At 38.1% G+C, this 25,358-nt stretch overlaps 1 protein-coding gene across 1 annotated transcript in view; it reads right to left on the bottom strand.

The window, feature by feature from the left end:
• The window catches only part of SMC4 (structural maintenance of chromosomes 4), a 39,879-nt gene that overhangs the window by 14,029 nt on the left and 492 nt on the right, over positions 1-25,358 (bottom strand). The window contains exons 2-11 of the mRNA XM_069083491.1: positions 24,955-25,277; positions 24,677-24,868; positions 24,395-24,571; positions 12,751-12,915; positions 12,395-12,522; positions 11,650-11,790; positions 10,991-11,141; positions 9,784-9,948; positions 2,833-3,066; positions 1,554-1,739 (exon numbers count right to left, since the gene is read on the bottom strand). Of these exons, the coding sequence (XP_068939592.1) occupies positions 1,554-1,739; positions 2,833-3,066; positions 9,784-9,948; positions 10,991-11,141; positions 11,650-11,790; positions 12,395-12,522; positions 12,751-12,915; positions 24,395-24,571; positions 24,677-24,868; positions 24,955-25,269 (1,854 nt within the window). The 5' untranslated portion in view covers positions 25,270-25,277. The remainder of the gene's footprint in view (positions 1-1,553; positions 1,740-2,832; positions 3,067-9,783; positions 9,949-10,990; positions 11,142-11,649; positions 11,791-12,394; positions 12,523-12,750; positions 12,916-24,394; positions 24,572-24,676; positions 24,869-24,954; positions 25,278-25,358) is intronic.

Here is a 25,358-nt window from a genome sequence, read left to right as displayed (position 1 = left end):
GATACTGACACAGCTCAGCTGAAGCTTACATGTGTGTCATTTCTTGTGGTACCTCAATCATCAGCAATTACCTGTAGCCCTCTAGAGGAGAGCTCCCTTACTACTCAGACGTGTGAGGACTGGCCCATAATGGCACCACAGAAAGCAATTGAACCCAGGTCTTCAGATCTCTATCCCCTAAACCACGCTGCCTCTTGTAAATATATTCCACTTGTTAATAATGAAAGGTTATTATTTACAAAAATCAAGTGTACACTCTAGTAATTAAAAGTATAGTTTCTCTAATGGATTCTTCTTCAAATAAGATGACCAAAAAGAAAAGACAATTTGAACATTTTTCCTGCCAAATCTCTGCAAATCACAACTGTTGCTTAATAATTTCAGCTTTGCTTTTTAGTAAGTATTTCCCTTTTCCTACCTTACTTTGAACTTCAAATCATTAAGTACATACGCTATGTAGAAAGTACTATGTAAAGTACGAAAAAGGGAAATGATTAATCCTGACCCAAAGGAGCTTATGTGCTTCTGGCACTGACATGGCCACACCCCTTCCACATGCTCAGACATGTACATCACAAGACAGAGGGTAATGTAGGGAAAAGATGTGGAATTCTCACAGCCCCCTCCCATCCTACCCCTGCAGTCATTCAGCAGGAATGGCCAATCTCCGGCCATGGTTTTCATCCCCAAGCGACACCTTTTTCCAAACACGGTACACTCTGCATAAAGGTGATAAAGCACAGTGTGCAGAGACCTCCAACTCGACCGAGGTTCTCATTTGAATGTCACAACTTTAAAGCACTATACAAATGTTTCCTTATTTTTAAGTCACAGATAATATTACTGAAAGACTCTATCAATATAAATTTTAATGGTTTAGAGACTCAAGTCTCTAATAAGTCTAAAATTTGAACCATAATGTGTTTATCAATATTTTCCTTTCATAAAATTTTCCTCCAAAAGTGATTTCTAGAAAATAGCATAACATAAAGTTTGCTTTCGTAAATTCCCAAATGGAGATTTTAATTTAGATCTTGTCATAGATGATGCTTTCCCACCTAATGCTAAATCTATAAATGAGTACAGAACAATACAAACTGGTTACCAGGAGACATGACATTTTAAGGCACACAAAGTTTATGATACAACCAGCTGATTAATTGATAAGCAGATTATGCAAATGGTTAAAAGTCTAATGTGTGATATTTTGTAAATGTTCAACAAATATGGACAAAATCAAATAGTATGATATCAATTACAATATGGATAGATGACAACTCAACTAGAAAAACCAAAGGGGAAAACACCAGAATGGGCTGACGAGACATTAAATATAGACAGAAAACATGCTTTTAAAGAGACATGTGTGTCTTTTTTCACCTGACATCTTTAAAAGGAACACTTTAAAACTAGCTTCCATGTTCAAAAGACATGAAAATAGTTGCCTACTTGTGAGATACTTCTAAAACACTATTCCTCACCACTGGACTCAAAAAAGTTCAAAGGTTCTGTTTCATAGACATAAAATCTAATTATCAAGCACTTTAAATTACCAATCTTCCATATATTCCTGGAATTTTGCCAGATTTTTTCTGCTGAATTAATGCATTAAGAACTTTTCCTCGACTGTGGTTTGTTGCAAGGGAACTTTTTGCTTCTTCAACTTTCTGAAGAAGATCCCGAACTGAATTGTCAATATCTGTTGCTTCTTTTGTAAGTTTTTGAAGTTCATTTTCTTTCTAAAAAATAAACCAAAAAAGTTTGAACACATGAAATGAATAATGAACAAATGGAAATCAAAAAGAAACCCAGAATTGCCTACTAAACAGAGGCACAACTGTCATTAAGGAGGATGATGGAATGTTTAATGATAGATTTATTTTGTAATCTAATTTCTAAATATACTACTGCATTAATATAAAAATGAAAAAAATAATACAAATTCACAAAGGAAAAAAGAATCTTTGTATGATATGTAGTAATAATGTAGAAGCAGGGGGCCATGTGTGAATCCTACTATTTAAAGAACCCAAATAGGAGCAGCTAATTTCACAATCAACAAATGAAGCTGAAACCAAAGCCTTTAAAATTTATATCAACTTTTCAGAAAAACCTGCAAAGACTCACATGAACTGATGCAAATGAAGTGAACAGAACCAGGGGAATGCTGTACACAGTAACAGCCATACTGTCTGATGAAGAACTGTGACTGACTCAGCTATTCTCAGCAATACAACAACCCAAGACAATCCCAAAGCACTAATGATCAAGCAGATTTTCGGCTTCCAGAGAAGGAATTGGTATTATATGAATACAGACTGAAACATGCTATTTTCACCGGAGTCTTCTTGTATAAAATGACTAACATGGAAATGTTTTACATGATGGCACATGTATAACCTATGTCTGATTGCTTACCATCTCAGGGAGGGGTAAAGGGAGGAACGGATAGAATTTGGAACTTAAAACTTGACTCATGATGAAAAAGACTATCCACCTCCAAAGAAAGAATCAGAGTCTAAATACAAATTGAAGCAAACTACTTGCTCTCTCTTTTTCATTTCCTTTTGTTTCTTCTTTCTCATTACTCATTCCATTGGTTATAATCCTTCACAATTTGACGAATGTTTAATGTGAAGGTATATGTAGAATCTATACTAGATTGCATGCTGCCAAGGGCCGGAGGGAAGAGAAAATTTGGAACTCAAAAACTTGGGAACTGAATGTTGTAAATTAATAGTAAATAAATGAAAAAAATTTTGGAGAAAAAAACACATAGTATTTAAAAGAACCAAAGTCACTTAAATGTGAATTATGAAAAACAAAACTTACCTCCCTTAGGTCCTGTTCAGTAGGAGGCAATTTAATTTCAATATCTCTAATGGCAGCTTTCCTCTCTTTCAAAGTCTCTGAAGCTGTAGTTAAAGCCTTTTTGGCCTCACTTAATTGAGATACTGCAGTTTTATGGTGACTGAGGTAGATATCAAGCTCAGATTGGGCGACATCCATCTTAGATCGAGCTTCATTTACTGTTTTACTAAATTCCATGAGCTCTTTTTCTCGGCTCTGTTAAGATTTCAAAGAATCCATTAAATCTGGAATAGTTTTAAGCCTATGGTTGAAAACAACTATGCATTTTTACATAAAGTCTGACAGTAATAGACCCACCTTCCAGACAAATTTCCCCTGAAGAGTGAAAACGATCATTTAATCAATCAGACATATTTTTGTGATATAAACATAGTACAGCGAAGTATAGAGTTTTAAAAATTTACTTGGGGCTATGATTTGACATCAAATTACCATTCAAACTTTTCCATATTTCCTTAAAATACCTGAACATTATTATAGGTTCCACCCAAAAGTTGTAAAATTGCAAATATAAACACCTAAGGAACATTATAGGAATGATTTTCAGAACTGGTTCTCAGACAGATGGAATGGCTAGCATCCAAAGCACTGTTCTCCATTCTAGAGCTGAAGCCATCACAGAAGCATTCATTGATGGCCTTCTTTTGTATTCAATTCTGCTGAAGGCACATTAAACGAGAATCTATTTTGTGCCTGGCACTATTCTAAGTGAAGGGATTAAAAAGTTCAAGTAAGAATTTTTTTTTTTTAAATTTAAAAACTTTTGCTAAAATGGGCAAGAGTTAGTAAACTCATGCAAGCCTCCTGATCTGGGATCCATTCTTATCATATTAATAAGGTCCCAGGGAGATGCTTGGTTGGGTTCTTCTTTACTTCTACACCTGCAGATGGAAGCCAGTGGTTCAGAATTTTTAAAAAATGTAAATGTTACTGCTTTTCTAACACTGATAAATCCAACTTGACTACCCTGAATAGCTGTCTGGATACATTGTTTTGTTTTGCCAGGATTTTATTTTAAATCTCTCAGTTAACGTTCAGAAATGACATTGGCCTACAGTTCTCTTTTTGCCAGTCCCTCCCTGGTTTAGATCATTAAGCCTATTTGTGGAGTGAAGATGGTGGAATGCTAGGAACCAGTACAGCTCCGCCCCTCCACCACAACTCATCCATACAGATGTGGAACATGCCAAAGACAGAGTCATGACTGGGAAACCCAAGGTAAAAATCACAGTGATCATTCATTTTTCCAGTCTAGGGTGGCAAAGGAAAATAGGACTCTACGGACACTGAAAATGGAATTTGGTAAGGGGTGTCAGGAGTGTGCCATGCTGCTTCAATAAGTGAGAGCTAAAAGAGGACTGAGGTTGTTCACCAGAGAAAGAGGCCCAAGTACTTCTAGTTTGAACAGGGGGCAGGTAGAAATACCTTCTGGCAGTTCTGTTACCCTCTGCTTAGACATAGAGTCACAGAGCCAGGGCAGAATGAAGAGGGGATCTGTGCACAGAGTGAGGGGTGGTCATGGGCTCCGAACAGCGAGAGGAACAAGTTTAGAAGCAAATGGTGGTAGCTGTGAGATTCTGACCTCAGATCTAGCCTCCAGAGCATTCCAGGCTGGCTGAAAGATGTTGAAACAGCACCAATCTACTGAAACTTCTAGCCAAGTACTCAGGTGCAGAGCTCAGATCATGAAGGCAGGATAAAGACTTTACACCGGATCACACCTCTTTTCAAGCACCACAAGACTGCAGGTCCCCAGCTTGAGCTGTCTCTAAGGTCTCGGAACGTAAGTGAATACCCCAAGTTAAAAGCACAAACGCTCAGCTTGGATATTCCTCCCAGAGGTGTATAAAGTCAAGAAAAAGGTCAAAAGAATGAAAAAACAAAAGGGTTCCACAATAGAGAGCTATTATGGTGACAGGGACACTTAAAGACATAAAGTGACTGATGCCAAAACATCTACTAGCACAATTTCAAAACCAAAAACCAAAAACAAAAAAACACAGGTTTGGGCACAAATCCAGCCAGAACTCTGGGAAGATATGAAATAAGAATTTTTAAAAATAGGGCTGAAAATTAAAAAAAAAAAACAAAAAAACAAAGAAACAAGAGTGCTAGAGGAAAAACAGAGGAAATGAAATAAGTACTATGGAAGAAAGAATTGAAAGTGAATTAATAGCTTGGCACAAGAGGTACAAAATCTTGTCCAACTAACAAACTTCTTGAAAATTAGAATGTACCAAATATACGCCAACAATTCTATGAGAAAACAAAAAATGACAAAAATCAAGATTAAAAAAAAAAAAAAAAGGTAAAGAATCTCCCAGTAAAAACAACTGCCCTAGAAAACATCGTGGAGAAAAAAACATTAAGAATCATTGGACTATTGGAACATCAAGATTAAAAAAAGAGCCTACATATTGCCATGTCAAGAAATCTTTTTTTTTTTTTTTTTGCAGGGGGGAAGGCAGGGTAATTGGGGTTAGGTGACTTGCCCAAGGTCACAGGGCTATTAAATGTTAAGTGTCTGAGGCTGAATTTGAGCTCAGGTCCTCCTGACTCCAGGGCTGGTGGTCTATTTACTGCGCCACCAAGAAATTTTAAAAGACAACTGCATCTAGCCTGCTTTGAACCAGAGGGCAAAGTGGAAAAGATTTCACTGCTTACCTCCTGAAAGAAATCCTAAAATGAAAATTCCCAGGAAGATAATAGGCAAAATTCAGATCCTTTAAATCACAGAGAAAATGGCAAGTATCCAGGAAGAAAAAATTAAAGTACCAAGGAGCCCAAACCAGAATCACACAAGATCTAATAATCACTATTACAAAGGGGTAAGAAGAGCATGCAATACATGCCAGAAGACTGGGCTAGGCTGGCAGCCAAGAACAATTTACCCATCAAAACTAAGTATAATTATGGGGGTGGGGGAGGGAAGAGAATGGACTTTTTTAGTGAAATAAGATGACTTATAGGTAATTCCTGATGAAAGGAGAAGAGCAGAGTAGGAGCAAAAAGAGGTAAATATGAATGAACAATCCTAAAAGACTCAACAAAGATAAGTGAGTATGAACTTCTATCATCAAATAGTCATGAAAGGAGTCTAATTAAATAGAGGAGTTCCATGTTCTGTTCTGATGACCTTACAAAAATGGAAAGGGAAGGGAAAAGGAATATGCTATGGGAAAGAAGGAGGAAGGAAGAGGGAAGATGGAGGAAATCATCTCACTTATTTCGGATATACAAGTTTAAGATGTTGTGCAAACAGAAAGGAAAAGGGATATGAGAAGAGTGGGGAAGGAAGATATATTAAAGGAGAAATTAAGTTCAAAGACCATACTTGTCTCAAACTGAGTTTGGTAGTATCTTCTCTTTTGACAATAATTTGTGTAACACAGGTATTTAATGTTCTTTAAAAGTCTGACAAAATTCTTGAAATTCACCTAGTCCAGGTATTTTATTCTTTAAGTTTCTTTATATCTAGTTCAAAATCCTTGTTGAGGTCTCTATTAGGTGTTCTATTAATCTGGGTATCTTAAAATTTATGAGGATAGTTCCCTTTTAAATTATTTTGCTGGCAAATAATTCTGCATATTAGGTACTAATAATTTCTCTTATCCCCTCTCTATTGCGAGCTCTTCTTGTTCCTTCTTTGCCATTCTGATTTTGTTCTATCTTCTTTTTAGGTTAGCTCAAAATTTTATTTAAATATTTTTTTGTTAGTTCTATAGTCTTTTTGTTTTTCAGTGTGTTTATTTCTCCTGTAAGTTCCAAGACATCCTCTTTTATGCTTGTTTCCTTATTTTAAAAGTTGCACATATATGTCATGAATCCTTTTTTTCTATTATGTAATATCCTAAAAATTTTGTTTTCTTCAACAGTTTTTATATGTTTTTGGATTTCATTACATTAAGTCTTGATTCAAGTCTTTATCTTTTGCTTATTTCCCCCTATCTTCACTGCATTGTGCTCTAGAAAAGATATGTTTAACATTTCAGATTTTACTTCTCTCTATCTCAGCCGTGTCTATTTCTGTAAAAGTACCACAGGGTTCAAAGATATATGTATATTCTTTAACATTCTCATTCAGAAGATACCATAAATCTTTCAGTTCTAGATAGTTTTCCCTCATAAAAGTGGTGGCTGTGGAGCTACCTAATTGGAAGCTCCCACTGCCATCTCTGTGAAGGAGGCAGACTAGAGATTGCAAGGTAAGGATCTGAAGAGCCACTGTACTCAAGGAGGCCCCTGCGCCTCTTCCCTGGTCTCAATCCCTGCAAGTGACAAAGTCACGCCCTACTCCTCCCCAACCTCTAAACAAGCTGCCTGTGTCACAGCCTTCTTAGTGGCCACTGTCGTTCTCTCATCACTCTGACCCTCACTGCTCCTCCAAGTCCCTGCCATTGTGCCCTCTGGAGCTTGTTACAGTGAAATCAAATTTCTCTTCATTTTGTACTTCCTCCTCTCGAGCTCCTTCTGACTACTCACTCAGACACCTGGCTCCCACACTACATTCCCAGCCACTCTTTTTTTTCCACTGGCTGAATTTTCTTTCATCCCTCTAAAATATCTCCAGGGAGAGGAAGCTGGAACGCTCTTGCTATCTACTGTCATTTCTATACTTTGCCACTGTAACTCAACAGCTTCATCTTCTCTGGGGTTCACTCAGTTTAAATTTATCACCCTATCTAGATCCCGATAGCAGTTATTTCCTAGCCCATGAGATAATTCCCTCTTTCTCAAAAAGTTCAGTAGAAAGACCCACACCTAAAACAGCATCCTCCACAATGGACTTGAGACCTAGACTTCAACACACCTAACTAGCCTCTAATAAAAAAAAATCCAACACTTACTAGCCATGTGCCCTTGGGCAAGTCACAACTATGATTGCCCTGCCTTCCCCCTCCAAAAAAGCAAAAAACAAAAAAAAAAAAAGAAAAAAAAAATCAAGCCCTCAGTCGGTGAGAAAATTTCTATAACGATATTTAGTATTCCTGCCCTAGCAGCCCAAACCAGCTAGCTCTAAATCCCAGAGCAGGATGAACTTCCATACCCCAACGAACCAGTCACTCAAATCCCCTCCCTGTCTCTGCCTGCTACTGCTGGTGTACCCTTCCTCCATCTCCTGCTTTCTACCTCTCCAGAACCAAACAGCCCTCTCCCTTGTCACTGTCATTTATTTTACACATTGTCTCTTCTTCTTAGGATGTAAGCTCCTTGGTCACAGTGCCTGATAAACAGGAAGCACTTAGATGCTGTTCACTTCTTCATTTGCCCCAAATCCCACATGCTGGTGTCCCACTGAACAAGCTAACCTACCAAATGCTCAGCTATGATGACCTACGTCTTCCACTCTGCCTTGACTCTATGCAGGGGATAGTCAAACACTTGAGCTTGTCTTCTTCAGCCACCGGTATTCTACTTCAATGGGTGAAGGAACAGACACAGAGAGTGGGCTTTGCCTTCCTTATTGGAAAAAAAAAAAAAGCTGGGACAAGATCATCTTTATGGGGCATTTTGGTTCGAATTGATGAATTGTTTGATTCACTATAATACTGATTCAACAGTTATTATATGCAAGGCATTCCACCTCTAATTTTTGGCAGGCAAATCCCAATCAGTCAAACCTTTTAAAGCTCTAGGAGACCAAAGACTGGCACTAATATCCCCTACTCATTCTGTACTTTCACTCAACTCAGTGGACTCTACTTCCTAACCCCACGGGAAAGCATTCAAGTGGGTGAGAAAATGGAATGCACTTTAAAAACAACTGTCGAAAAATTCCAACTTCTTAACATGAGTTTTAAGTGCAGAATGCCTAAAAAGCTACAGCAAATCCCTGAAGTCAAATGGCATGGTAACACAAACCCATAGACTAGTAAGATGAACATCTCCAAGAACATTTTACACAACACCTTTGGCAATCATTTCGATGTAATCTGACAAATAGAGTGTATACATGCTCAGATCTAAGGGATACTTTAACACATGACTTCTGGGGAAACAGCACTATGTTAGGCTGTCAGTTCAGCTCCAATATTAGAGAACAGAAGGTTTCCCCTAGTTTGGGGCTTGGGTTATTAGATGGTTGTTGGGGCCCTTTCTGACTCTCAAATTCTGTGATTCTTCAATCCCGAACCTCAACAATTCAGAGAATAAAGGTTAAACATCTGTCTTTACCAAGATCTGAGATAGTAACGAGAGTTGAGACTGCAACTTGGATATGTAGCCCAACTCACAACTATCACGGATAGTAGCTGGTGTTTACAGCATTTGCAAATGTCAAAAGGGAAGGAGACCCAGAATCAAATCCTGTTTCTATTTACTAATGTGACTAAAGGCAAGCCAAAACCTTTTGGAACCTAAATTTCTTCATATGCACAACAGGAGCAGTTGTGCTAAGGTCCAACAAGATCAAATAAAACTTCACAAGTGGAAGATATTTCTTCAAAGAAACTGAAAATACTGAACCCTAGGTACAGCGTTAGAGACAAAAAGCAGGACAAAGCAATTAGGGTTGTCCAAAGAGGACTCACATTTTTAGGTGAAGCTTGGTTATGATGTATTCAATTCAACCAATGTTTACTTGTTTGTAAAACAACTTTCTTGTGAAAAAATTAGTGGCCAGAGCAACTTCATGCGAGGGCATGACTACACCCATTTTCTTTCTTTTTTTTTGCTTTTTGGAAGGGGGAGGGCAAGGCAATTAGGGTTAAGTGACTTGTCCAAGGTCACCTGTCTAGTAAGCTGTAGGTGTCTGAGGCCAGATTTGAACTGCCCCTATACTCACTTTCCAGACAAATTTATTTTTTCCTTCCAACAGTTTAGTCTTCTATATTTTTTGCAAGACTTCTTCCTTCTTAGTCTTTAAAAAAAATGTTCCACATAGCAGTGAAAGTCATCAAGTCATATATGTACCTCTTTTTCCTCCTGAAGTTCCTTTGTTTCCTGTTTAAGGTTATCCATGACTTGCTTTAATTTTTCCTCCTCTTTCTCCTTTTCCTTTTCCAGAACACTCTTTCTAGCCGTTGTTTCAGTGATTATCTTCTCACTGCTGGCAGGTACACCTTTAAATTCCTCAACCTGGAAGAAATATCAGAGCCACGATGATAAACATCTTGGGAGGAACATACAATCCTGTCTTTCATACTCAACAGATATGATTCATCACATCTAGTTATGTACCAAAATAAATTCTCACCAATGGGAAATAATTCAGGCGGATTCAGTATCTTTATTTTGTAAGTCAGTTTTTTGAAAAGAATGTATCTTAGCTAGTTGAGAATTAAGAACTAAGAATGACTCATAATGAACTTTCATGAAACAAGAAAAATGGGTGCATCTTATCCACCTATTTCTCTAGACTTACAAAACAGCACCCTCTCACCCCCTCTTTTATAAGTCTGGATCCATGATTTAATTGGTGTGGAAATTCCCTTCATAAATGAAGATGGACAACTCATTTGTACCTTAGCTTAGAAAATTATCTGGGCATGAGGTTAAATGACTTCTTCACAGCCAAACAGTCACTAAATCAAAGGAAAGTCTTTGAAGCTCAGGTATTCCTGACTCCTGCCCTTTACTAAGTATGCCAGTTTAAAGTCTCAGAAGTCAGTGTGGACTGGTGTCATTCCCAAACCCATCTCAATTACAGTATTTGCAGAGTTTTATGCCACACAAAGGACACCAAGGCTAATAGGAGGTTCTCTTGCCTAGACTTTAGGATGAAGCTTGATGATAATGTACTCAATCCAACCAACATATATCAACAACTTTATCATGAAATAATTGTTGGCTGGAGCAATTCACATGGGGGTATGACTGTCCTGTTTTCCAAACAGATTTACTTCTTCTAGGTACTTAGTAACCACACTGTTAACTGGTTATGTGAGGTATCAACAGTCCAATTATATGTCCTTGGTGATCGAAATTGTGGAGGGCAGTTCCTTTCACGATAGTTTCACTTTCTCTTAACATTTTATTGCCCAGTTAAGTTCAATATTTGCATTCCAGCTTTTGAAAGTAATTGAAAGCAATGAGAAAGACTGGACCACCCCCCACCCATAACAAAATTAAATTATGTATTTATGTGTTTTATAACGGAAGTACCTCATGTAGTACTTACCTTTTCTTTATCTTTTTGGAGCTGTTTCTCAAGTTTCTTTGCCTTATTCTTAGCATGTTTCATTTTTTCCCTAACTTGAACATCTTCCAAATCCAGCTGTGTAAATTTCTCTTTGTTATCCTCAATAAATTTTGTAACTTTATTGAGTTTCCTACCCAAAAACAAAAAAAACCCCACAAGCTATGTTCAAATACTATTTGGGATAGTAAAAACAGAAAGTTATCTCAAGCATGATACCACATTGCTATCTTCCAATATAAAGCTTAATTCAACTCACGCAACATTCTTATTCCTTTACTCTTAGTCCTTCAAGAAAATTTTCCCCAGAATACACAGGGAGAAAATTCTTGGACTCACTATTTTGCTTGATTTACAAAGAGATCTCCTCTATAGGGTCATTTACCTGTAGGACTCCAGGATCAATTTCTGGTTTGTGTTTCTATTTTTTTTTACTCAATAGAAAAAGCTTTCTCCCTCTTCCACCAGAAAATTTAGAGCACTTTCATGACATGAAGTGACTCATGAGAATGCTTTATTTTGGTTTACTAGTCTAGAAGGGATATATGGAACTCATTTTATCTTGTGAATGAGCCATTTAGAGATACCTTTAACATGAATTTAAAGCTCAGCCAAACACTTCTTACAAAGAAAAAAATTACTTTTCAATGTCTTTTAAAGCTTTAGTCTTGGCTTTCATTTCATCTGCTAGTTCATTGCTCTTCTTGTTAATATCTTTTGTATCTTCATGAATTTTTTCCTTCTGAGTTTCCATTTCAGCAATTCGTTTCTGTAAATCATAACTAATAAACAAAACAAAATTTTAAAAAGCACAAAAATATTTAGGATCACATGATACCTCACCTAGATTTAATACAAATTTATGTACCTTAAAATGTCAGAATGAAAGGGCATCCCTTCCAGACTATCTAATATCCAGTCAACAATTCCACTCCTTTCTCCAGAAAATGTACACACACAATACATGTAACTGAATTTGAGAAATATTTACTAAGTGCTATGTGCCAGGCACCGTGCTCACAGTCTGCTGTCTTAGAATAATCCTGATGAGGAAGTTCTTTTAACCTCTGCAATTTAAAATGCTCGAATAAGCCCTTATTTCTGGTATTGCCTTTGATCCACAATAACTGGCTTTAGGAAGGTATTCCAGGCCATTGCTGTACATCTGCTCTCATCATTTGATGCACATCAAGTTCCACTTAAAGGAACCACCAGCTCCATTTTATAGAGGAGAAAACTGAGACCCAGAAAAGTACATAACCACTAGGGGGAGGAGGCCATCTATTTAACCCTTGGTCTCTCCGAGACTCCTAACTGGGCCTTGTCACCACCCAACCACAGCTGTAACAGACATTAACACTAAAAATCCACGAGCAGCTTTCTTACATGTAATACTGACAGACATGATTCTTTTTCTTGAACATTTCATTTTCCAGGGTGAGAAATTCGATGGCTGTATTTTTCTCTCCTTCTAAGGCATCTTTTTCTTTCTCCACCAATTTAACTCTGTTTAACTACAAGGAACAAAGTTTGAACCACATGAGTCACAAACTGAATTTTCCCAACTCTTAGAAATTAGATGAAAATGCAGTGCAACATAAAAAGTTGTAATTAATCAAGGATTTAAGTGAAAGTAATTACAAAAAACTTAAAAAAAAAATGATCCTCTACCCATATTTGAAATTTCTAAGCTACATGTTGTTCTTACTTTTAAGATAAAAATAAGACTGCGGAAAATTTACCTTCTCTCCTCTTTGCTCATTTAATATTTCAACTCTTCGACACAAGACTTGAATAGGCTCTTTTAGCCGTCCACATCCTATTATATCTTCTAAATATTCAAGCATACCCTCATCATGTTCAGTCTGTCCTTTCGGCTTCATCATAGCGATCTGTTCAACTTCACCCTTTTAAACAAAATTCAAATTTTAGGAAGATTTACACATGAAAAGTCAGTCTAAGAAACCAAAGACCATAAAAGTAAGCACACACTGCTGAAGTCAGCTTACATAGCCGATCAAAATGATGCACAAAACCGGTTTCTGTGTTTGATAGCAACAGTTAACACTAGCAGAAAGGAACAAACACACACACACAAAAAGGTCCAGTTTCTTAATCTTTGAAAACACAATTTTCTAACTTCCCTTTTGAACAGTCTTCTTCAATTTGCTTCCCAGTATAAACCAAGGTTCAGCTACTGTGTCATCATTTAATGTCATCCAGACAAAACCTGAACCACCATGGTACTACTATTTCAATAATTATGCTGTGTTTGGAGAAGAGGGCCCCACTGCCATGATGTTTTATAAATAAGCTTAGTCTAAGCAATTAAAAAAGTCAATATACTCATTTTAAAAGTGTTCATGTATCATATCTGTAAAAGTAAATTTCCACAAATACCTAATTAGAAGCACTTTCATGTTTAATATACTTCAGTTTCTATAGTCCACTCTAATTATGCTGAAAATTATTCATCTTATCACTGCAAAACACTGGCTGCAAACGGCTTTACCTATATTCAGACGGAGTAAAAAAAAAAGCCTTAAACCCAGGATTTAAATTTCTTTTTAGTTCAAATGTAGTCTATTTTATTAAAATGCTAGTTATGAGAAAAAAATCAGTTGATTTAGCTTAACAGAAAATGCCATCTGCCAATCATCTTACAAATCCTATGAGAAATACTAAATTCTTTATTAATTCTGGTTTTAAATGAACTTTTAAAAATAGTATTTTTTTTTCCTAAAGAGTCAACTAACAAAAAAAGGGAGCCCTCATTTACACAACGTAAGCCACCTCAATTCCCCTTTGTGGCAGTTTTGCCAGGCAGTCATTTAGTCTGTTTAGGAAGAAAGATTATAGTTGAACATGTGCAGGCCTATTTCTCCTGCAGGGCAAAAGGCCTGCTATGAACAGTAAAGTGCTAAACAGAGAGTGAGTTCCTCATTTTCAGACAGCACCCACTAGGTAGGAAAACACTGAATTTTAAAAAACTTTAACAATCATTTGATAATATAAACATAGGTCTTTACACGTGTAATGTGCAATTGTCTCCCACCCCAGTAAGCTCAAGAACCTCATACTGAGCATTCTAGTGAAACTAAGACGGATTTGAAAATAGACACTAACTATTAAAAGCCTCCTAAAGCAATCTTAGAAGACAGGCCTTCCTCGAAGAACAAATCTATTCCTCGTCTGCTTACACAAAGTCAGCTTGATTATTTTTTTCCTCCTATGTGCTTTGGCTACTAGTTTTAAAAATAGGCAAATAGGAATGTATTATAAAATAGCTCATTTTCTTGTTTCTTTAGGATCAGTCTGGCAGGTAAAATAACTTCTGCAATGTCATCTACTCAAATGCCTTTATGCCCACTCTGAATTTCTAGGTTCTCCCAGAGGATTGTGTATATTCTCCTTCCCAAACACTTGCATTTGAAGAAGCCACATCATTTTCAGTTTATGGTCCCTCTAACTTTTGAAAAAGCTGACGAGTTGGAAGAGTTTTGGACTCATCTCAGGTATCGAGACTAAATTGGAGTAAACTAGATAACCAACCACAAAGAACACAAACTTCAGCATGGCACCAACAACTACGAAAATTCCCCCCCACTGCTCCTCCTAAAACCCCAGACAAGAAGTGAAATGGTTACAGGGAAGAAAAAGTAACACGGCCGTGGAAATTCAGCAGAAAAAAATGAGACAAGAGCCCAAGTGGTTTGAAAAAAGGTGTGGGAGGTGGGCCTCAAGTCTGCCAGAAGGGGGAGTGCTCCCTCATTTGAAGTTATGAAAGCTCACAACTGTGTTAATTCTTTTGGGAAACCCTGCAGAGACTGTAGTAAAGCACTTTATTAAGTCTGAATAGTTCAACAAAATGTGTCTGGAACTCTTTTCTTGCCTATTTCCTTTTCTAAAAGATAAATGCATGTGTAAAATTGGTGGGTGAGGCATACATGATTTCTTAAAACCCGTTTTGGCTGTATTTAGTTTATGTGTATGTGTATTCTTCAATATCTAAAAAATTTGTTCAGAAGTGTCAGGTACCGGTCGTCTTCTTTGGGCTTTAGAACGGCTAATCCACGTGATAAGAGCTTACTTTATGGTTTACATAGCATTTCAGATATTGGCCTTGATTTGAGTAGCTGGAGTTAGGGGGATAACAAGACATAATACAAACGCTAATTTTAACTGTCCTTGGGATACTGATAAAACAAAGATGTCTGAAAACAGGAGCTCATCCCTACACACCTGATATATCAATTTAAGATTCAAGCCATGTTTGAAATTAATCAAATAGATTCCAATTAGACAATTGATAATGAGTTTGCCAGTGCTGGTAATAGACACATCATTAGGAAAATAAAAGTGCAAAGTATTACATAAGAAATGCAAATGGCCTCTGCAATATAATAAGTCTACACCATTAACGATAAATACTCCTTTTATTCAAAATATCACCTTTAAAAAATGGATAAGGTAGTTTGGTAGATGACGATGACACCTAGTGGCCTTTGCTCCTCTCAGGGCAAGCGCAAAGACAACAAACGACTTGGTTATCTGCCTTCCAAGGAGAAGGATGAAGGTTTCTGGAGAGTGAATTTTCCAGATGGCTGAAATTGAAAGTGCTAAACCTTATGGTGAATTGGTATCTGAAACACATTTTCTTAGAAAGACCTTCATATCAGTTTGCCTATTTCTCAGAGAGAGAAGGAGACAGCATGAAGCCACTTGGACTCAATGGTAATAAAACATGCCTGCCTTGAAGGAGGTATTTATGAAGCACTTATGATGTGTAAAGCCCTGAGGATACAAACAGAAAACTCTCCTTTCCAGTAGCTCACATTCTAATGGGCAAGGCAGCTAAGATGGAAAGGTCCAACAGCAAAGCAGGCAGACAGACAATGGGCCTCTTCAGTTTCTGATTTGGAACCCTTGGACAGGGCCAAAGATGTGGATAAGAACTTTGTCTTTGGGATCTTCGATAGACTTGCCTGTGGCACCTACAGGACCACTGGGAGGCTGCCTCTCCACAGGGGCTCTTAGCTCTCTGATGGTGGCTGGATCTTCCCAGTAGGAGCTGCCTCCTGCTTGTTGTTCAGTGTGGGTTGCTGCCTCTGCTAGACTGACCAGTCTGCCCTGAGGATGGCCGACCTCTTCTCTACAGGAATTACTTCCCCCGATGATGACTGAGAGCTTGTCTAGCAAGTCTAGGCCTCTGGGGGAAACTTTGGGCAGTCAGTTACTCTGAGTCAAAGCAGTTCTGCCCTTACCTTCCAGAAAAATAAATGATCATTCTTCTTATCTGTATTTTCTGACCTGTTTATAGCATTGTTTTTGTATCCTTAACAACTCCTTGGAAACATGACCATTTAGTATTTTTTTAAATGTGCAGAAAAAATTCTGGTTTGTCCAATTAGTTTTCCTTTATTTCATAATTTGAATGTGACTCTAGTTCATTAGTTGAATCAATGAAATAAACCGACAGGTGATTAAATGGTAAAAATCTTGAGAACTTCTAAGTTTTGCAGTAAGAATGTGTTGTTTGTTCAACAGAAAAGCCTGTCAACATTAAGGACGCAGTTCTAAAATGTCCAAATACAAAAATTTTGGGAACAAAAAACCCTTTTTTAAATTCACATGCATGTTTGTACCTTGTAAGCAAAAAATAAACTACTAAGCTTTTCATTTACTAAGAGGTTTTATTCACTACATATTTTTCACTAAGAGCCTCCACCTATCATCAGTACAGGCAAGGAGACAAACCTACCCTTAGTCCCGTCTCAAGCTCACTGGGATACGGAGATGGAGACGGAATTGGCTAGCAAAAGGAAATTATTCAGGGGACGCATTTTGTTTAGGAGTTGACACAAGTCAAAATGACCAAATGAGAAATTGTGTAATGAATTTTGAAAAGCCAAAATAACCTCACAGAACTGATGCAGTAGTTTTTTTTTTTGGGGTGGTGGTGGTAGGGAGTTATTTAAAATTTCAATTGGATCTTACAAGGCAACACCCTCCTAATTTTACAGCCTAATCACTGCAGTCACTCCTCAGAGAACCCTGTCTTGATGCTAACCGCTAGAGTCCTTCCTTATAAACTACTCTGTAAAATGACCTGATAGTTGTTATGCCTGTTTTTATTTATGGACTTGTCTCTCCCATTAGGATGTAAACTGCTTTCAAGTAAAAACTGCTTCATTTTACTGCATAGCAATATTTGGTACTTGATACTTGCTGATTGATTAGGTATATATTGGGTGTGATATGGAGCATTTAAAAAATATTTTTAGTTTTCAACATTCATTTCCACAAGATTCTGCGTTAAATTTTCTCCCCATATCTCCCGTAACTACCCCCCAACCCCAAGATAGCAAGCATACTGAATACCCCTCCCCCTAATCTGTTCTCTCTTATATCCTTCCCCCATCCCCCCCTACATCCTTGTAGGGCAAGATGGATTTCTATACCCCATTGCCTATATATCTTAAGTACTGAGCATTTTTAATAAGAAAACCATGTCCTAATATAAACGGACAATTTTTTTTTCACTTTCAAAATCATGTATTGTAGAAGAAACATACTTATACTGTGAGAAATTCAAGCTCCAGCTGGTTACTCTGGGAACTAGTTATAATAATTAAAATGTTAGTCCAGTTATTTAAGTATTTGAATTAAAATTGTAGCAAACAAGATAATTTGGAGAGTCCCTGGAAATTCTTTATAATGAGATTTAAGGTACCAATCTACCTCTAGAATTCCATGACTTGGTAAAATGAACCAAAACTCTCTGGAATATGGCAGACAGCCTTTTAGATAAATGGCAATATTTTGTTAACTCCTCATTGTCCCCAAATGAAATTGTGGGTTATCTTGTAGTCCATTATTTCAAAGTCTAAAAGTAAAAAATCAGAATCAGTCCAGGGAGAGGACAGAGCCGGACTAAGCAAAAATGAAAATTGGGATTTTTTCCAGCTGTTTGCCCCTCCAAATGCTCCTATGCCTTCAGACTATTTTTCTTCAATTTATAGACCCAAAAGATACTAAAATGTACCACTTATTCAACTGATCTCAATGAAAAAGCTTAATAGTAAACAGTTTTGAGATGAAACCATTTATTTCCTTGCAACAATATATTTTGCATTAAATGCAAAGTTATCTCAAGAGTAGATAAATATATTTGTAAATACAAAAAATACAATTTATTCATACAGGCATTTCACACTAATTATTTTAGCCAAATTAATAAATCCTTGTTATACAGGAGGCAAGAAAGGGACGATAAAGCTTGTAGGAACTATACTTCAACCTGCTTGGAGCTAGGAGGCCCACCTAAGAGCTTTTTCAGTATTATCTTGTGACCTGTATTTTGGTAGCACAAGCCTTAAATTTCTTTTTTTGCTTTTGACTGTCAGAAAGGTGCCTTCTGAAAAATTAAGTTATTATGTAGTCAAAGGCCAAGACTTATCTTTTTTATTCAGTATAGATTTCCATTTCTACAGACAAAAAATAGACATGGTTTTCCTCAAGTTGGTAGATTTTCTCCAATGACCCGCAGCTTTTCTAAAATCCATCACAGAAAGGAATGCTGGGGGCAGCTAGGTGGCACAGTGAGTAAAGTGCCAGCCCCGGAGTCAGGAGGACCTGAGTTCGGTTCTGGCTTCTGACACTTAACACAAAAAAACTAGCCGTGTAATCTTGGGCAAGTTACTTAACCCCAATTGCCCTCCAAAAGGCAAAAAAAAAAAGAAAAAAAAAAAAGGAATGCCCACCGAAGTCAAAAGAAACCATTAAAGGGTATATGCATCCTATCAGCATTCCTCAAGCACTAAAGTTAGGTGCCAAAGTGGTCAAAGCATTAAAATACCAGTTCCCAACCCTAATTAAAGAACTAATCAGGCCCAACCCTAAATGGAGAAGGCTTCAAGTCAATCAATTCAAAATGGACTCAAGTTTCCAAGTTTAATGAGCCCCAATCCAAATCCCTACCGGCTCTCCACAAATCAGCTCTCCTGCCTCAGTGAGCTCATCTCTTGCCTCTTTTCCTGATGCCTATGCTTATGTTCTTCAGTTATTATAAATAAAACAATAATCTCTAGGGTCCTTCTGAACATTAAGAAAAAGATAAGTGTGGTTCCAAGTGTTATAGTCGTGAGCCCAGCTCTTCTTTCCTGTTTAATTCATTGTGGTGAAAATTAAACTGCATATTCAAGATGCTGAGGCCTAGGTTCTAAATAGCTGTGACTCTGGTGAAGCTTTTCCTCATCTATAAAACTGAAGAGGAATTAAGAATCAGATTGTACAAAAAAACTTTAGGTCTATGAACCATTTCAGAGATTTGAGTTAACACTTGTTTGCTGATTAGAGTCTGTTAAACATGATCAATTGACATATCTCTATAGTACTCTGCACACAACAGGGACTTAAAAAAAGTGCCAACACATGCCCCACAGTCACTAAAGTTATCGGCACCAAATCTTTTTTTAAGTAGCAAAAAAATGGGGAAAAAACTTCCGTTTGGGGAATAGCTAAGTTGTATATTATCAATACAATGGAGTACAGGAAGACAACTTATATGGCCTAATACTAAGTAAGCAGAACTAAGAGAACAATACCCATAATAGCCACAAAGAAATGGAAAGCACAAAACAAGTGAACCAAGTGAAGTGAAATGTTCATGATCAAGGTTAGCCCCAAATGAAGAACCAGACAGGCACTTTTTAGAGGCAGGGTACTATAGGTGTGGAATAGGTACCCCCTCCCATGTTGGTTTAGTTTTTATTCAGCTGCCTCAAAAAATCTTTGTTAAAGAATGCCAAGGAACAAGGATCGCAAATGTAAAGAGAAGATTATTTATCCCTGACCTTGTCACATTTAGAAGAGAGTTGGAGAACCTCATTTCTCCAATGTGTGTTATGAGGGGACCATGGAGTCAGAGACTGAAAGGTGGAAGAAATCTCTTGTGAACTGAGGATTAGAAAGGTTAAGCAACTTGTCTACAATCCTTTAGGTGCTAAAGCAAAGAACTGGAGGGCCTCAAACCCAGTTCTCCTGTGACCAAATCTTGTTCTTCCCACTAGAGCATGCTTCCTCAGACAGCCTCTCTTCACACAAAGGCTTTGTTTTTAAAACTTCATCTTTTGGAATACAGGCTTATGTATTTCATTAAATTACCACGTAATTACCATAAGTAAGCAGGAGATTTAAAAGTTTATCCATTATTTTTTCATTTGTAAGATGGGGAGCACATTCATTCACCTTACAAGGTTGGGAATCATCACACACAGACACAAGACTCTCTCAAAATCTGTATTTCATTTTTACTTCTCTCACATCGGGGAATTAAGATTTAATCAATCGATAAATATACCACTGATGGAGATACAGAACAAAGAGATGACACAAAAGTTCAAGTAAGCAAGTGAGACATTTGAATATTAAAAATGGTTCTTTATAATTTAGGTGCCTAAATAAAACCTATCAACAACAAATTCTCTTATACGAACTAGCATATCTTTATCTTTGAGTTTAATTAAATTAGGCATTTACTGAATTTAAATTAAGCTTATTAAAGCTTAAAATGGCATTAAGACTTTTGGGATGCCATGTATAGGAGACTTTGATAAACACCAGAGACAGACAAAAAGAAAGTTCCTGCCCTCAAGGAGTTAGTCACATAAACTTGAAACAAAAAAATCGTAAATAGCACTGAATTATTCTACTAGGAATTCTCATGTAACTGAAAGTTAACATTTTTAAAGAGCACCCAAATTCCCCAACATCTACCACGTATAAAAAATCTCAGTTCTCTAGAGCAAAGTGTAAGTTAGCTGAAATCTTCTCTAAATCTGTACTCCAAAGAAAAATTTACTTATTTTTTGGAATAAATTCATTTTGGGAAAATTCTAATGTCATAAAATCATCCTAATATTGCTCTGCATATTGCCAGAAAAAAAAAATCAGGAATTTCCCCTTCACTTTTAAAACTGCCCATGAACCTTTTAGTCTTCCAATAAATTTATAAATCCTAATTTTTCAAAGTTATGTAGCTAAATACATAGTATGTGGTAGTAGCAGCATATATTCAACTAAAAAAAAATTCCAAATCCCATAGGTGCAATTTCTATAACGAAATTAATTTTTGTTGTTTCAGACCTTAGATGTCTAAAAGTTTTTTTTTTAAACTTTTTGGTCTTTATGAGGTCTAAAGTTTTTTAAACAAAAAATTCACTGTTTGTCAATTTTCAGAAATTTAAGTGAACTTTATTTATTATCTTCATTAATCTAAACATTAATCTGATTTATACTAAATCCTGATTCTGACAAACCTGCCATATAATTTAAACTAGGATCAACTTAAATATTTCAAAAACATACAAAAAAAAGCACACCCGATTTTGTTTCAGACAATAATATACACAACACAGGCAAAATAAATTTGGTTACATGATGCATAGTAAATTAAGACTTAATCTTATATTAGTGTATTGATAATCTTTTACAAACAACTTCTTAAAGTTAAAAAAAAAATCACATTTGCTTAAAGCTGCTTTGTGCACCACAGACTGAAACAGAAATAAAATTTTGAAAATAGCACTTTCCTAACTACAGTACATTCAAGTCACAATTTCGTAATAAAATGTAGGGAGAAAAAAAATCAAGTTTAAGTGGACACTGCACATTTTATAATTATTTTGAGGCAAATTTTACTATCATGGTGATGAGGTCACCAAATGAGCCCATTCAATGATATATAAACATTTAACAAATACAAACCTAACAAATGGAAAGCAAAGAGATTATGTCCTTTGTGGCTGATATCAAATCTTAGTTTCCTGAAATGACCAGCCAACTTTTTATTATCACCTATAAAATAGTTGGTATAATTCATTCATTAGTCAGAAATAACCAATTCTGGTTAAGCTTTCCATCTCGGGGATAACAAGTTTGAAAAACTAAATTCCTGGCCTCTTCTCCCCCTAAATTTTGGGAATGATACCTCATCATCTAGTATTTCACCTCCATTTCCTCACTGGTTAGGCAATGTTCCCAATTCATTCACCGTCACATACTTTCTATGTCCCCAAATGGAAACTTTTTCTAACCATAATAATTGATTAAATTTCCCCTTAAAACTTCACTCTTCCTATCTATATTTAACCTCACTTGCAAGGCAACATTATTTTTCTTTAGATCAGGCCCGAATGCTAAGAAATACAAGGTTATAGTACTGCTGAATTCACAATAGCTTTGCTTATTTTCAAGACTGTTGTATCAAACACCTACCCTTCAGAAATCAGTTTTGTACAGTGCCTTCAAAATGAGGCCTACAAAGTAATCTATTACCAAAGGAAAAAATTACTAATAAACACAAAACCCACTTCATTCTATGTGGAAAACAAATACCTTAGAATTAAACATATGATCCATCAACTACTAATTAGGGTCACCAGGTAGAGAAAAGACTATTAACCAGCTATGGCACATACTACCTATAAAATTTAATTTACAAAGATCTCTCATTTTGGAATTTGTGATGATTTAGGGGGAATCTGGGCTGAAACTGATCTTACTACTGTAATCCAGGTAGGAATGAGTTTATTAACCATATCACTACCATTATGAAAAGCACTTGCAAGGATGTGTATACTATTTGAGAACAAACTTTCGAAGTACCTTCCAAGTATTTTAGAACCATAATACATATTGGGTTGAACTAAAAACATTTGTTCACTCTAATTTTAAAGTTAAAGAATGACCATTTCTGGCATTTATCCCAAGTCCTTACAAAAGAGATGATTTTAAATAAAATGGATGGTATAATTCAGACCAAGCTTCCTACAGAAAATCACTGTACTGAAATTGTACCTTTTGTTTTTATTAACTATAAATTTTGTTAATTTCTACCTTATAAACAAACTTCACATATTTACTCCCGAGTTGGGGGGGGGGGGAAGGAGAGAGATATGGTACTATGTTGTAAATTAAGTATGAAAATTCTTTCTAAAAAATTTTAAAGCTGGTTTGATAACATCCTCATCTCATTTTCAAATGAAAATAAGAAAGTAACCATTTTAAAGATGCACATTTAAACAAGGAAAAAATGTTAGTTGATAAAATTACATTATTCAAGTAAATAGACTTTATAAAATAATCTCCAAATTCCACCAATCCTCTCCAAATCACATTATTTAGTGGTAGTGATCAAAGACATAGTCAACAAGAGAAGTTTTACCTATTTCCTCCTGGGGGCCCTCTGTCATTATTTAAAAGAAACCCCATTTCCAAATCCAATGACAATAGAACCATACTGACTCATTCAAGTCTCCTTAACTGAGTCCAGAAGCACTAAACTTAAAAAGTACCAACAGCTAAACTACCACAAATTTTCTTAGCAATCTTATTAGAAATGAATTTACAAGTAAGGCTGTCCAGGCAAAGCATGGGATAAATGCGGAGACCTTGGCAAAGCAACACTTATACATGAAAACAGCATTTTCTTCCAAGCAATGCTAGCAAAGGAATTTCTTATTTTAAAGGAGAATGGAGATTAAAAAAAAAAAAAGTTCTATTCAATATTATGGCACACTCCCTTTTACTAAAGCAGTGTCATGCCTCATAATTTTCACAATGTTTTAAATCACGAACTAGCAAATAACTACCCTAAGTTCTATAGAATCTTAATTTTAGAACTGAATGGGACGTGAGGAAGTAAATTAGTTAAGTCTGCAGTCCTTATTTAAAAGAAATTGTTCAGAAAGTCATAAAGGAAGAGAAATTACACGAGTCAGTTTCAGACGTGGCTGCCTTCAGTGTCAGGAAATTAAAATTTCTGTCAGATTTAAAAAGCAGGCTTATTATTTTACAAGCATTAACTATATGCTCATGATTATCTGTTAGGGATGAATTCAGAGATTTTATTTTTCATGATGACTTTGAGAATAGAAAAGCAAAAAAAAAAAAATAAAACTTCCACTTTAAAGGGCAGTGTAAAAATAAGCAGAGAAATATAGCGATCTATAAAAACAAAGCCAAACCAAACAAAACCTGTCGCGGTTGTGGGCCTGCCACACTAAAGCAGCACAATAATATTGGGGTTTAAGATTTATTTCCACTACGCCAATATTTACGTGCTGCTAGAGTGGAGCAAGCATGTCAGTCCAGCCACTTTCGTGGCTACAGAAATCACTTTCCTCACTGTCCCCCAAACTCGGAACCTGCCGGAGGCGGCCTGGCGGGACTCTCTCCCCTTAAGTTTCTAAAGCAGCAAATCATGATTCGCATCTCATCAGAACCGTGTAAACCATGATGTGCTGCTATAGCACTTTAAGGGCTGCTCGGGCCACGCGCTGCCTCTGCCCCGGGACCCCGGCGCCGCGGGGGGCGCGGACTCACCTGCAGGATGAGGAAGCGGTTGTGGTCCAGGTCGATGCCGTGGCTCCGCAGGAGGCTGCCCACGTCCCGGAAGGTCGCCTTCCTGCCGCTGATGTGGTACGCGGAGCTGTTGTCGCGGTAGGCGGTGCGGGACACGCTGAAGCCGCTGCCGGGCACCACCTCGTGGGCGTCCCCCTCCTGGGGGCAGAAAGCACGCGCCGGGCTCCCGTCAGCGCCCCCGCCGCCGCCGCCGCGCGCCCCCCCCCACCCGCGCCCCGCGCCCCACCCGCGCCGCGCCCGCACCTGGTCCACGATCCGCTGGAAGTGCACCTCCACCGTGCAGCTGTCCAGGTCCGGGTGCGCGTCCGAGCTGTGGATGAGCACCGACAGCTTCTTGGAGCGGATCTTCTGCGCGCGGTAGCCGAACACGAAGAGCATCGAGTCGATGACGTTGGACTTGCCGCTGCCGTTCGGGCCGATGATGCACGAGAAGCGCTGCGGGGGGGCGGGAGAAGGCCGGGGCTCGCGGCGCGGCCCCGCGCTCGCCGCCCGCCCGCCCCCGCGCCCGCGGCCCCGCGCACCTTGTGGAAGGGCCCCAGCAGCTTGCGGCCCGCGTACGACTTGAAGTTGAGGTTGACGATATGCGTGATCATGAGGCGCGGCGCGCCCAGCTCGCTAGCCATGGCCGGCGGCGGCGGCGGGGGCACGGTCGCCAGGATCTGCTCCAGGCTGCGCGTATCCGGCTCGGGGCCCGGCGGCTCGGCGGGGGCGTCGGGGCCCGGCGCCGGCGGGCGCTCGGGCTCCGGCCCGTCCGGGCCGTCGGGCTCCGGCTCCGTCTCCGTGCCCGCGCTCGGCCGCTGGACCGTGGACGGCTTGGCTCTCTTGCGGGGCGGCATGACGACGGCTGCGGCGGAGGGACCCGGTCAGGCGCGGGCCCCCGCGCCCGGCCGCGCCCGCCCCGGGTCCCCGGCCTGGAAGCCGGCCC

Source organism: Petaurus breviceps, unplaced genomic scaffold (assembly GCF_028583685.1).
Source record: "Petaurus breviceps papuanus isolate PSGF00001 unplaced genomic scaffold, PetGlider_PUasm1.0 173, whole genome shotgun sequence".
Lineage (NCBI taxonomy): Eukaryota > Metazoa > Chordata > Mammalia > Diprotodontia > Petauridae > Petaurus > Petaurus breviceps.
This window is presented reverse-complemented; position numbering and strand designations above follow the sequence as displayed.